We start from the raw sequence: 14,920 nt of genomic DNA on the forward strand, positions 1-14,920 counted from the left end.
ATTCACATATGCGCAACCCTAACCACATATTAACATATGCGCAACCCCAACCACATATTTACATATGCGCACCCCCCAACCACATATTTAGATAGGCGCAACCACCACCACATATTCACATATGCACAAACCCAACCACATATTCACATATGTGCAACCCCAACCACATATTTACATATGCGCAACCCTAACCACATATTTACATATGCGCAACCCTAACCACATATTCACATATGCGCAACCCCAACCACATATTTACATATGCGCAACCCTAACCACATATTTACATATGCGCAGCCCCAACCACATATTTACATATGCGCAACCCCAACCACATATTTACATATGCGCAACCCCAACCACATATTTACATATGGCAACCCCAACCACATATTTACATATGGCAACCCCAACCCCATATTTACATATGCGTAACCCCAACCACATATTTACATATGCGCAACCCCAACCACATATTTACATATGCGCAACCCCAACCACATATTCACATATGCGCAACCCCAACCACATATTCACATATGCGCAACCCCAACCACATATTCACATATGCGCAACCCCAACCACATATTCACATATGCGCAACCCCAACCACATATTTACATATGCGAGACCCCAACCACATATTTACATATGCGCAACCCTAACCACATATTCACATATGCGCAACCCCAACCACATATTTACATATGCGCAGCCCCAACCACATATTCACATATGCGCAACCCTAACCACATATTTACATATGCGCAACCCCAACCACATATTTACATATGCGCAACCCTAACCACATATTTACATATGCGCAACCCTAACCACATATTTGCATATGCGCAACCCCAACCACATATTTACATATGCGCAACCCCAACCACATATTCACATACAGTATGTGCAAACCCAACCACATATTTACATATGCGCAACCCCAACCACATATTTACATATGCGCAACCCCAATCACATATTTACATATGCGCAACCCCAACCACATATTTACATATGCGCAACCCCAATCACATATTTACATATGCGCAACCCTTTGCCTTCTTCTTTAAGCCCTTAAAACTTTTTGTGCAATATTTTTTTAAATCATTTTTATTAGATGGTGTTATTATGAGTGTAACTGTACTGTGTAATGTATATTTATTAGATGGTGTTATTATGAGTGTAACTATACTGTGTAATGTATATTTATTAGATAGTGTTATTATGAGTGTAACTGTACTGTGTAATGTATATTTATTAGATGGTGTTATTATGTGTGTAACTGTACTGTGTAATGTATATTTATTAGATGGTGTTATTATAAGTGTAACTGTACTGTGTAATGTATAGTTATTAGATAGTGTTATTATGAGTGTAACTATACTGTGTAATGTATATTTATTAGATAGTGTTATTATGAGTGTAACTGTACTGTGTAATGTATATTTATTAGATATTGTTATTATGAGTGTAACTGTACTGTGTAATGTATATTTATTAGATAGTGTTATTATGTGTGTAACTGTACTGTGTAATTTATATTTATTAGATAGTGTTATTATGAGTGTAACTGTACTGTGTAATGTATATTTATTAGATAGTGTTATTATGAGTGTAACTGTACTGTGTAATGTATATTTATTAGATAGTGTTATTATGAGTGTAACTGTACTGCGTAATGTATATTTATTAGATAGTGTTATTATGTGTTTAACTGTACTGTGTAATGTATATTTATTAGATAGTGTTATTATGTGTGTAACTGTATTGTGTAATGTATATTTATTAGATGGTGTTATTATGTGTGTAACTGTACTGTGTAATGTATATTTATTAGATGGTGTTATTATAAGTGTAACTGTACTGTGTAATGTATATTTATTAGACAGTGTTATTATGAGTGTAACTGTACTGTGTAATGTATATTTATTAGATGGTGTTATTATGAGTGTAACTGTACTGTGTAATGTATATTTATTAGATAGTGTTATTATGAGTGTAACTGTACTGTGTAATGTATATTTATTAGATAGTGTTATTATGAGTGTAACTGTACTGTGCAATGTATATTTATTAGATGGTGTTATTATGAGTGTAACTGTACTGTGTAATGTATATTTATTAGATAGTGTTATTATGAGTGTAACTGTACTGTGTAATGTATATTTATTAGATGATGTTATTATAAGTGTAACTGTACTGTGTAATGTATATTTATTAGATGGTGTTATTATGAGTGTAACTGTACTGTGTAATGTATATTTATTAGATGGTGTTATTATGAGTGTAACTGTACTGTGTAATGTATATTTATTAGATAGTGTTATTATGAGTGTAACTGTACTGTGTAATGTATATTTATTAGATAGTGTTATTATGAGTGTAAGTGTACTGTAATGTATTTGTGATGTTTCGTGACACTTTTGTTTAGCTAAAAACTTAACCACAGCTTTGAAGTTGCGGTAATCATTTTAGCTGAAAAGATGTGCTCCATTCGTAACCTGGCCCTAAATCTTTAGAATTGTAGTTAACATAAAAAAAGCTGATTATTTAGTGCATGAAGAAGCTCTCTGTGACAGCACCAGCCCTACTTATGCCTCAAAGAGCTATCACCAAGTAAAAAACGATCAACCGCTGGAGCAGGGCTAAATGGTCATTCAGGATACTGTTGCCCCACTTGGGGGAGTTGAGGGTGACCAGTGCAAAACAACTCAACTTGCAGTTTAGTAATAGAAATGTAGTGGTTTTTAAAAATTGCTTTATTCAGCGATAAAATGCATTAAAGGGAAAGTAAACATCTGCTAGATATAATAATGTATTCCAAAGAGTAGCCTGGGAATGGTATGCAGATGTTTTATATAAATTCATAAATTGTTTAAATATTAAAGAAAAAGGTGTAAAGTTTTAGTTTCTATAAAATAAAGGTCACTTCCATGTTGTAATCTAGGTTTCCCTTATCTAATTTCGGCTGAGGACAACTAGGGACATATATAAAAGTGTTACTAAGGTGTGCATCAAATAGCTTAGTACTGTTACTAACTGGCCTCAGTAGGGTATACTAAGAACAGGCTTTTTAATTTAGGATAAATAAGTTACAACAAGGCAGTACCTATTACTTTATAGTAACTCAGGGAAATGGGAAAGCTCATGATTTTCTGAGGAAAAGGAAAGGAAAAGGGGACAAAATAAATAATGAATGTATATGAAAGCTTTTTTTTGCTACACAAGGCTGTATAGAGTATAGGTTTGTTAAAGTAACTACCAGTATTGCCACAAAGCCTGGTTTGAAAACACTCTTTTCTTATTGCCTGTTTTAAATCACTATTTGTCCTCAGCGAAAGAGATAGATAAGCAGAAAACCTAAGTTCCACCATGGAGACGCCCATTACTTTGTTTACTGTCCCTTTAAACAACTAATAACATTCAAAAAGAATATATACATATTATTAACAGGGTAACATTTATTTAATTATTTAAAATCCTTTTAAAATTAGTATCCTTAGATCAATTTGATTAATTTTGACAAGCTTTTGGTGACACTCCTGTCCTTGACTGCATTTAGGTTCATAGAGAGATTAAACTCAATATGTGTTTCCACATTTATTTTGCTTGCACATTTTTAAATGAGGGCATACTGAGGTAGGCTTAGAAGCCTTTTTTCTGCAACTTAAAATGAAAAATGTTTTTTTTTCCCTCTGGTTCTGCAATAGAACATTAATTCTGCAACATTTTACACAGCGATAGCTTGATCACAGAAAGAGGTCCCTTATACCTTCCCCTAAATAACCACAGCAAGGAGACAATGATTAAGAGCCCTTTTAAGGAGTATGTGCTTGGATAACAAAACAATGTTAAAATTTGCTTCCAAGATGACCGTTTAAATTACTTTTATGCATATGATATTACATGTATGCAGAATATGTGCTATTGCCTATAAATGAAAATATATCAATCTGCTTTTGCAGCTTTTGTAACATTGTTGTGCAGAATCATATAAGCAAGCACGCCATCACTAATTTAAGAAGCAGTTCCTCTGAGGTAGTGAAGATAAATCAACCCAAACATGCTCTTTCGCACCACTAATTGCTCTTGTGCAATCAGGTGGTGTGAAAGCAGAGCGTAGGAGTTTGCAAGTGATGCTGCACCACAAGTGGCTATTGCCAAAAGACAGGTTACAGGTGGCCCTCGGTTTACGCCGGTTCAATTTGCGCCGTTTCAGAATAACAACCTTTTTTTCCAGTCATGTGACTGCTATTGAAAAGCAATGCACTAATTAAAATAGCCAGTAGGTGGAGTTGTCCGCTTGTTTTGCAGCAAAGTTATGCAACTTAACAGCCATAAATTGATATGTGTACACAGATCAGACCAGATCTATTGAGCAAACTTTAGCAGGCACTTCCCTATTATCTTCCTGTCCAGCAGCTTGAGGTGAGGGTGCCTAACTGCTTATTAATCACTGCAGATTGAAATGCATAGAATAGGTGCAGAACCAATATTATCTACAATGCTAACAATGCAGAGAACTTATTGCAGAAAAATGAACGTAAAAAAAGTTTTTGTTCATTAAACTTAGTTTGATGATGATGCAGTCTGTTGTGTGATTATTTTATTAGGTGATGTTTAGCAAATGTTTTTGTTCATTAAACTTAGTTTGATGATGATACAATCTATATTATTAGGTTTATAATGCTGTTAAGCATTTAAAGTCTTCATTTCAAAGCTAATAATGTATTAGGTGTTAATTATGACAATTTTGAGAGGGGCCTGGAACCTAACTCCCTCACTTCCCATTGACTTACATTATAAACTGGGTTTCAATTTACAACGGTTTTGATTTACAACCATTCCTCCGGGAACCTAACCCCTAAACTGAGGGCTACCTGTATATACTTCAGAACTTGTCTGCCTGTTGCTTGAAAGACTCCCCTGATACTATGCATAAATACAAAAATAAAGTTTGACATAAACTAACAAAAGAACACATCTAGAGTCATATGGCTACTCTCCCTTCTGTGTTTAGTTACTGTTTGTGTTGTAGTTACCTGTGAACACAATTAATTCCCTCCAGGTAAGCCAGAGCTTTGCAGATCTGTAGTGCATACAGGATAAGTGTCAAGACTTGGAGTGTGTGTTTGTTCTTCTCCAGATATTGCCCAAGCTGTGGAGAAATCACACAGTGTAAACTATAGTACCATCCTGTGTTCCTTTCATACATTATCAGTGAGTAATAACAAGACATCCACAAATACATTTTTATTTATAGATCAAACAATATCACAATTTTATGGTGAAGGATACAGTTATCATAAATAAGCTGTAAAAAGATACAATACATTTTAATGGCATATGATTAAAAGGGTAACTCATGGGAACGTTACTATAGATGTTTGATGATTATCCTACTGATATAAAATAGAAAAAAAAACATGTAATGTTGGATAAATAATAAAAACTGATTACTATACATTAGAGAGACTAAAATACAAAGAGAAGCGCTAAACTGGGAACGGATGGTGCTTAATAGGTCATCCTATGGGATTTATTCTGCCCAATCTGTGCTTTAGAAAGAAGAGAACTGTCCTGTAGTATATCAGTCTGACCCCATCAAAAAAGGCAGTTCAGCCCTGAAATACCATGCAATTCTCATCTGAACAAAGGTTTTGTACAGCTAACCCCATTAGTAGCTGAATGAACTGCCTGTTATTGCCAGGGACAGGATGGATTATAACCTGTTACAAAATGGATGAAATATATTTTTTAAATCACATAGTTAAAGGGATAGTAAAGTCATTTATCATATATACATAAGACAATAATTACTGCATTGCAAACAATCAGCATACAATTTCAATTTAGTATTGATAAGCTTTTCTAAAGGGTAGTTGTCGACCCCATAGTGTTTGTGGGACAATGTTGGGTCTAACATTACTCATTAATGCACACAAAATACAACTTTGCTACACACTTTCCTTTATTATTTGTTTTCTTTTATTTAATATATTGATTGTACAGGGAGTGCAGAATTATTAGGCAAATGAGTATTTTGACCACATCATCCTCTTTATGCATGTTGTCTTACTCCAAGCTGTATAGGCTCGAAAGCCTACTACCAATTAAGCATATTAGGTGATGTGCATCTCTGTAATGAGAAGGGGTGTGGTCTAATGACATCAACACCCTATATCAGGTGTGCATAATTATTAGGCAACTTCCTTTCCTTTGGCAAAATGGGTCAAAAGAAGGACTTGACAGGCTCAGAAAAGTCAAAAATAGTGAGATATCTTGCAGAGGGATGCAGCACTCTTAAAATTGCAAAGCTTCTGAAGCGTGATCATCGAACAATCAAGTGTTTCATTCAAAATAGTCAACAGGGTCGCAAGAAGCGTGTGGAAAAACCAAGGCGCAAAATAACTGCCCATGAACTGAGAAAAGTCAAGCATGCAGCTGCCAAGATGCCACCAGTTTGGCCATATTTCAGAGCTGCAACATCACTGGAGTGCCCAAAAGCACAAGGTGTGCAATACTCAGAGACATGGCCAAGGTAAGAAAGGCTGAAAGACGACCACCACTGAACAAGACACACAAGCTGAAACGTCAAGACTGGGCCAAGAAATATCTCAAGATTTTTCTAAGGTTTTATGGACTGATGAAATGAGAGTGAGTCTTGATGGGCCAGATGGATGGGCCCGTGGCTGGATTGGTAAAGGGCAGAGAGCTCCAGTCCGACTCAGACGCCAGCAAGGTGGAGGTGGAGTACTGGTTTGGGCTGGTATCATCAAAGATGAGCTTGTGGGGCCTTTTCGGGTTGAGGATGGAGTCAAGCTCAACTACCAGTCCTACTGCCAGTTTCTGGAAGACACCTTCTTCAAGCAGTGGTACAGGAAGAAGTCTGCATCCTTCAAGAAAAACATGATTTTCATGCAGGACAATGCTCCATCACACGCGTCCAAGTACTCCACAGCGTGGCTGGCAAAAAAGGGTATAAAAGAAGAAAATCTAATGACATGGCCTCCTTGTTCACCTGATCTGAACCCCATTGAGAACCTGTGGTCCATCATTAAATGTGAGATTTACAAGGAGGGAAAACAGTACACCTCTCTGAACAGTGTCTGGGAGGCTGTGGTTGCTGCTGCACGCAATGTTGATGGTGAACAGATCAAAACACTGACAGAATCCATGGATGGCAGGCTTTTGAGTGTCCTTGCAAAGAAAGGTGGCTATATTGGTCACTGATTTGTTTTTGTTTTGTTTTTGAATGTCAGAAATGTATATTTGTGAATGTTGAGATGTTATATTGGTTTCACTGGTAAAAATAAATAATTGAAATGGGTATATATTTGTTTTTTGTTAAGTTGCCTAATAATTATGCACAGTAATAGTCACCTGCACACACAGATATCCCCCTAAAATAGCTATAACTAAAAACAAACTAAAAACTACTTCCAAAACTATTCAGCTTTGATATTAATGAGTTTTTTGGGTTCATTGAGAACATGGTTGTTGTTCAATAATAAAATTAATCCTCAAAAATACAACTTGCCTAATAATTCTGCACTCTCTGTATTATTGAGTTGTACACTATTGGTACTTTTAAATATATTGTAGATGATATGAATGTCTTTGTTCATGCACATTTGTTTTATTATTATAACTGTGTTTTACCCCATAACCAATACAAAGTAATTAAAAAAAAAAAAGTAAATTTATGCTTACCTGATTAATTGATTTCTTCTATGATACGACGAGTCCACGGATTCATCCTTTACTTGTGGGATATTATCCTCCTGCTAACAGGAAGTGGCAAAGAGCACCACAGCAGAGCTGTCTATATAGCTCCTCCCTTGACTCCAACCCCAGTCATTCGACCGAAGGTATAGGAAGAAAAAGGAGAAACTAAAAGGTGCAGAGGTGACTGAAGTTTTAAATCAAAAAATATAATCTGTCTTAAATTGACAGGGCAGGCCGTGGACTCGTCGTATCATAGAAGAAATCAATTTATCAGGTAAGCATAAATTAACTTTTCTTCTATAAGATACGACGAGTCCACAGATTCATCCTTTACTTGTGGGATACAATACCAAAGCTACAGGACACGAATGAACGGGAGGGACAAGACAGATGCCTAAACAGAAGGCACCACTGCTTGAAGAACTTTTCTCCGAAAAATAGCCTCCGAAGAAGCAAAAGTATCAAATTTGTAACATTTGGAAAAGGTATGAAGGGAAGATCAAGTCGCAGCCTTACAAATCTGTTCAACAGAAACATCGTTTTTAAAAGCCCATGTGGAAGCCACCGCTCTAGTAGAGTGAGCTGTAATCCTTTCAGGAGGCTGCTGTCCAGCAGTCTCGTATGCCAACCGGATGATGCTTTTCAGCCAAAAAGAAAGAAGTAGCCGTAGCTTTTTGACCTCTACGTTTTCCAGAATAGACAACAAACAGAGAAGATGTTTGACGGAAATCTTTGGTCGCTTGCAAGTAAAACTTCAAAGCACGAACCACGTCCAAGTTGTGTAACAGACACTCTTCTTAGAATAAGGGTTAGGACACACAGAAGGAACAACAATTTCCTGATTAATATTCTTATTAGTAACAACCTTAGGAAGGAATCCAGGTTTGGTACGCAAAACCACCTTATCAGAATGGAAAACAAGATAAGGCGAGTCGCATTGCAATGCAGATAGTTCAGAAACTCTTCGAGCCGAAGAGATAGCAACTAAAAACAGAACTTTCCAACATAGAAGCTTAATATCTATGGAATGCATAGGTTCAAACGGAACCCCTTGAAGAACTTTAAGAACTAAATTTAAACTCCATGGCGGAGCAATAGGTTTAAAAACAGGCTTGATTCTAACCAAAGCCTGACAAAACGACTGAACGTCTGGAACATCTGCCAGACGCTTGTGCAGTAAAATTGATAAAGCAGATATCTGTTCCTTTAGGGAACTAGCTGATAATCCCTTCTCCAATCCTTCTTGGAGAAAGGACAGAATCCTAGGAATCCTGATCTTACTCCATGATTAGCCTTTGGATTTGCACCAATAAAGATATTTACGCCATATCTTATCGTAAATTTTCCTAGTAACAGGCTTTGAGCCTGAATCAAGGTATCCATGAGCCGCAGAGAAACTAGATTTGGATGCTGGAACGGACCTTGAATGAGAAGGTCCTGTCTCAGTGGCAGTTTCCACGGTGGCAGAGATGACATTTCCACCAGGTCTGCATACCAAGTCCTGCGTGGCCACGCAGGTGCTATCAAAATTACCGAAGCCCTCTCCTGTTTGATTCTGGCAATCAGACGAGGAAGGAGAGGAAAAGGAGGAAACACATAAGCCAGGTTGAACGACCAAGGTACTGCTAGAGCATCTATCAGTACTGCTTGGGGATCCCTCGATCTGGACCCGTAACAAAGAAGTTTGGAATTCTGACGAGACGCCATCAGATCCAATTCTGGTGTGCCCCATTGATGAATCAATTGTGCAAACACCTCCGGATGAAGCGCCCACTCCCCCAGATGAAAAGTCTGTCGACTTAGAAAATCCGCTTCCCAGTTCTCCACTCCTGGGATATAGATTGCTGATAGATGGCAAGAGTGAGTCTCTGCCCATCAAATTATTTTGGAAACCTCTATCATCGCTAGAGAACTCTTTGTTCCCCCTTGATGATTGATATATGCTACAGTCGTGATATTGTCCGACTGCAATCTTAGGAATTTGGCCGAAGCCAGCTGAGGCCACACCTGAAGCGCGTTGAATATCGCTCTCAGTTCTAGAATATTTATTGGAAGGAGAGCCTCCTCCTGAGTCCACACACCCTGTGCCTTTAGGGAATTCCAGACTGCACCCCAGCCCAATAGGCTGGCGTCTGTCGTCCCTATGACCCATGCTGGCCTGCGGAAACACATTCCCTGGGACAGATGATCCTGTGACAACCACCAAAGAAGAGAGTCTCTGGTCTCTTGATCCAGATTTATCTGAGGAGATAAATTTGCATAGTCCCCATTCCACTGTCTGAGCATGCATAGTTGGTGGTCTGAGATGCAAGCGAGCAAACGGAACTATGTCCATTGCCACTACCATTAGTCCAATTACCTCCATACACTGAGCCACTGACGGCCGAGGAATGGAATGAAGTGCTCAGCAGGTGGTTAAGATCTTTGATTTTCTGACCTCCGTCAGAAAAATTTTCATGTCTACCGAGTCTATCAGAGTTCCCAGGAATGGAACTCTTGTGAGAGGGACAAGTGAACTCTTCTTTATGTTCACCTTCCACCCGTGAGATCTTAGAAAAGCCAACACGATGTCCGTGTGAGATTTGGCTAGTTGGTAAGTTGACGCCTGAATCAAGATATCGTCCAGATAGGGCGCCACTGCTATGCCCCACGGCTTTAGGACCGCCAGAAGGGACCCTAGCACCTTTGTGAAAATTCTGGGAGCTGTGGCCAACCCGAAAGGAAGAGCCACACACTGGTAATGCTTGTCCAGGAAGGCGAACCTGAGGAACTGGGAATGATCTTTGTGGATAGGAATGTGAAGATACGCATCCTTCAAATCCACGGTGGTCATATATTGACCCTCCTGGATCATTGGTAAAATTGTCCAAATGGTCTCCATCTTGAAGGATGGGATTCTGAGAAATTTGCTTAGGATCTTGAGATCTAAAATCGGTCTGAAGGTTCCCTCTTTTTTGGGAACCACGAACAGATTGGAGTAAAACCCCTGCCCCTGTTCTGCTTTTGGAACTGGGCAGATTACCCCCATAGTATATAGGTCTTCTACACAGCATAAGAACGCCTCTCTTTTTGTCTGGTTTACAGACAACCGTAAAAGATGAAATCTCCCCCTTGGAGGAGAATCTTTGAATTCTAGAAGATATCCCTGGGTCACAATTTCTAATGCCTAGGAATCCTGAACGTCTCTTGCCCAAGCCTGAGCGAAGAGAGAATGTTTGCCCCCCACTAGATCCGGTCCCGGATCGGGGGCTGCCCCTTCATGCTGTCTTGGTAGCAGCAGCGGGCTTCTTGGCCTGTTTACCTTTATTCCAGGTCTGGTTAGGTCTCCAGACAGACTTGGATGGAGCAAAATTCCCCTCCTGCTTTGTGGCAGGGGAGGAGGTAGTGGGACCACCTTTGAAGTTTCGAAAGGAACGAAAATTATTTTGTTTGGCCCTCATTCTATTTGTCTTTTCCTGAGGAAGGGCATGGCCTTTTCCTCCAGTGATGTCGGAAATTATCTCCTTCAGTTCAGGCCCGAATAGGGTCTTACCCTTGAAAGGAATAGCTAATAGCTTAGATTTTGATGACACATCAGCAGACCAGGACTTAAGCCGTAACACTCTATGCACTAAAATGGCAAAACCTGAATTCTTTGCCGCTAATTTAGCCAGTTGAAAAGCGGCATCTGTAATAAAAGAATTAGCTAGCTTGAGAGCCTTGATTCTATCTAAAATATCATCCAATGGGGTCTCAACCTTAAGAGCCTCGAACCAAAAAGCTGCTGCAGTAGTTACAGGAACAATGCACGCTATAGGTTGCAGAAGAAAACCCTGATGAAAAAATATTTTCTTTAGAAGACCCTCTAATTTTTTATCCATAGGATCTTTGAAAGCCCAACTGTCCTCAATAGGTATAGTTGTACGCTTAGCTAGGGTAGAAATAGCTCCCTCCACCATAGGGACCGTCTGCCACGAATTCTGAATGGTGTCAGATATGGGAAACATTTTCTTAAAAGTAGGAGGGGGAGAGAACGGAATGCCTGGTCTATCCTATTCCTTAGTAACAATGTCCGAAATCCTCTTAGGGACCGGAAAAACATTAGTGTAAGTAGGAACCTCTAGATATCTATCCATTTTACACAATTTCTCTGGTGGAATTACAATAGGGTCACAATTATCCAGAGTCGCTAAAACCTCCCTGAGTAACAAGCGGAGGTGTTCAAGCTTAAACTTAAAAGCCGTCATATCTGAGTCTGTTTGAGGGAACATCTTTCCTGAATCAAAAAGCTCTCCCTCAGACAGCAATTCCCCTACCCCCAATTCAGAACTTTGTGAGGGTACATCTGAGATGGCTAATAAAGCGTCAGAGGGCTCAGCATTTACTCTCATACCGGACCTACTGCGCTTCCCCTGCAAGCCAGGCAGTTTAGATAATACCTCTGTGAGGGTAGTAGACATAACTGCGGCCATATCTTGCAGAGTGAAAGAATTAGACGCACTATAAGTACTTGGCATCGCTTGTGCGGGCGTTAAAGGTTGTGACACTTGGGGAGAAGTAGATGGCATAACCTGATTCTCTTCTGACTGAGAATCATCCTGAGACATACTTTTATCAGCTAAAATATGTTCTTTGCAATGTAAGGCCCTTTCAGTACATGAGGGACACATTTTAAGTGGGGGTTCCACAATGGCTTCTAAACACATGGAACATTGGCTTTCCTCAATGTCAGGCGTGTTAAACAGGCTAGTAATGACTACAAACAGGCTTGAAAACACTTTATTTAGTGAAAAAATAACAATCTGAAAAAAACGTTACTGCGCCTTTAAGAGAAAAAAAAGCATACAATTTTTCCAAAACTGCTTGAAACCAATAAAATTATCCCAATTTTATGATAGAAGCATCCCAACTTTGCAGCTAAGTTTGCCCCACAAGGAAAGGAATACTTAACCCTTCCCAGAAAAAACTGAAAATTATAAACACGTTTATTTCAATAAAAAGCACCCCCTGCAACTCGCTACAGCCCTGCTGTGGCGCCTACCTGCCCTCAGCGGTCTGTAAAACCGGCTTAAACCTTCGATTTGGCCCAATACTGCTCACAAAGGCCCACCGGAGTTGGAGCTTGCTGCTTGCCTGAGAAAAACAACTGCGCAACTGAGGTGCGAAAATAGGCCCCACCCATTTCAATCGATGTCTCACAGCCTAAATTAACCGCACCAGAGCGGTCTAAAACCTAGTCATGTGGGTTCATATACCCATGAATGAAGCCATGTGTACCCTTCTCAATAAAGCATAAAAACGTCTCTCATAAAAAACGTTATCTGCACTCCCAGTCATGTAAACGTTTGCCCACAAACATTCTAACATCAGTGTCAACCATTTTTTTATAGCCCATATATGCAAGCTCAGTAATACCCCTTTGTATACTTGTTGGCCTCCCTAGTAGATGATGGGGTTGAACTGAATATCTTTTGGTGTCGAATCCTGCAATAGCAACGTTTAATCATTTACCCAAGGTCCACAAATCCATTGAGAACGTGCGGGGGAGGTCAATTGTGAGTGGAATTGGCTCCCTTTTGGAGCACTTGTCGGAGTGGTTAGACCACATTTTGCAGCCCTTAGTGGGGTCCCTGTGGAGCTACTTGTCAGATACGAAGCATGTGCTGAACCTCCTCTCTCGTGTGGAGTGGAGGCCACACTATTTGTGACTCACAGCTGATGTTAAATCACTTTATACCTCCATACCACACGAGAGATGGATACAGGCGGTCCGGTTCTTCCTTGAGAGACAGTATGGCACCACATCAGATTTTGTTGACTATGTAGTGGAAGTCACCAGATTTCTTCTCAGTCATAACTATTTTGACTTCGGGGGGGATTTCTTTCTCCAGAGGCGTGGGACGGCTATGGGGGCTAAGTTTGCCCCCTCCTACGCCAACCTGTTCATGGGTTGGTGGGAGCTGTCTACGTCTATGGAGAGGGAAATCCCTTTAGGAAGAATATTATTTGGTACGGACGTTTTATTGATGACCTCCTGTTTATCTGGGGGGGCAATACGTCCGATCTCCAATATTTCATCAATAGTTTGGATGATGAGGGCATGGGAATTCAGTTCACTAATGAGACACAGTCTGACACCATCAATTTTCTGGATGTCACCTTAAAAGGCACCACTAGCCGGGGTATATGCTCTGAGACATATCGAAAGCCTATTTCGGGAAACTCATTGCTGCACGCTCATAGCTGCCACCTACAGGGAGTATTCAAGGGGGTTGCCAAGGGTCAATTTATTCGACTAAAGAGAAACTGTAGTGAGCCCAGTACCTATGAGAACCAAGTGGATGATCTCACCAAGAGACTCCGAGATAGAGGCTACAGAACTTCTGTCATAAATAGTGCCAGAAACAGTGTGAGAAATATTCCCAGGATCAAACTCTTGGAATCCACTAAGGATGGAACCAAGAAAAAAGGTCCAAGAGAGGGTCACAAGGATAGGGTCACTTTTCTAACTGAATACTCAAGGCAGTACCAGGCCATCTGTAAGATAGTAGGTAAACATTTTGTGTTATTGGCAGCCGATGACAATCTACAGGGGGTGGTAGGAAGGGGTATCAGGTGTTCCTATAGAAAGAATAGATCTATTGGCAACTTAGTTGCTCCAACCAGGTTGAAAAGGACGGAGGGAGTAACTTCATCATGGCTAAGTGTCAAAGGCACATTCCGTTGTCACCATCGGACGTGTGTGGCCTGTGAGAGACTAGTGACAGGGGATACATTCTATTCCCTCAACACTGGACAAGAGTTTAAGATAAATTGTTGCCTCAACTGTAGGTCCACATTCATTATTTATGTGATTAGTTGTGAGGCATGCTCTGTCCAATACGTAGGGCTCACCACGAGAGAGGCCAGAAGACGCATAAAGGAACATCTTGCAGACATTAGAGCAGGTGTCCTCACCACCCCGCTTGTAAACCACTTCTCAGGTTTTCACTCAAAAGATGTCTCAACATTCACTTGGACCATCATTGAACGGATACCTCCATTAAAGGGGGGACAGGATAGAAATCGGAAGTTGGGGGAGAGGGAGATCTTCTGGATCTTTAAGCTCAAAACTAGGGTTCCAGGGGCCTCAATTCAGAGTATGACCTCATAAACTTTTGGTGACTTTCTAGGGTCATCATACCTGTCCTCCCCCCTACTTCACTCT

At 39.9% G+C, this 14,920-nt stretch overlaps 1 protein-coding gene across 5 annotated transcripts in view; it reads right to left on the minus strand.

Annotated features, from left to right (window-relative positions):
• PTK2B (protein tyrosine kinase 2 beta) overlaps window positions 1-14,920 on the minus strand; it is a 607,866-nt gene that overhangs the window by 173,315 nt on the left and 419,631 nt on the right. For all 5 annotated transcript variants that reach the window (XM_053709509.1, XM_053709510.1, XM_053709513.1 and 2 more), the window contains exon 19: window positions 5,049-5,164. In XM_053709509.1, coding sequence (XP_053565484.1) covers window positions 5,049-5,164 — 116 coding nt within the window. The remainder of the gene's footprint in view (window positions 1-5,048; window positions 5,165-14,920) is intronic.

The sequence above is a fragment of the Bombina bombina genome, chromosome 4 (genome assembly GCF_027579735.1).
Source record: "Bombina bombina isolate aBomBom1 chromosome 4, aBomBom1.pri, whole genome shotgun sequence".
Classification (NCBI taxonomy): domain Eukaryota; kingdom Metazoa; phylum Chordata; class Amphibia; order Anura; family Bombinatoridae; genus Bombina; species Bombina bombina.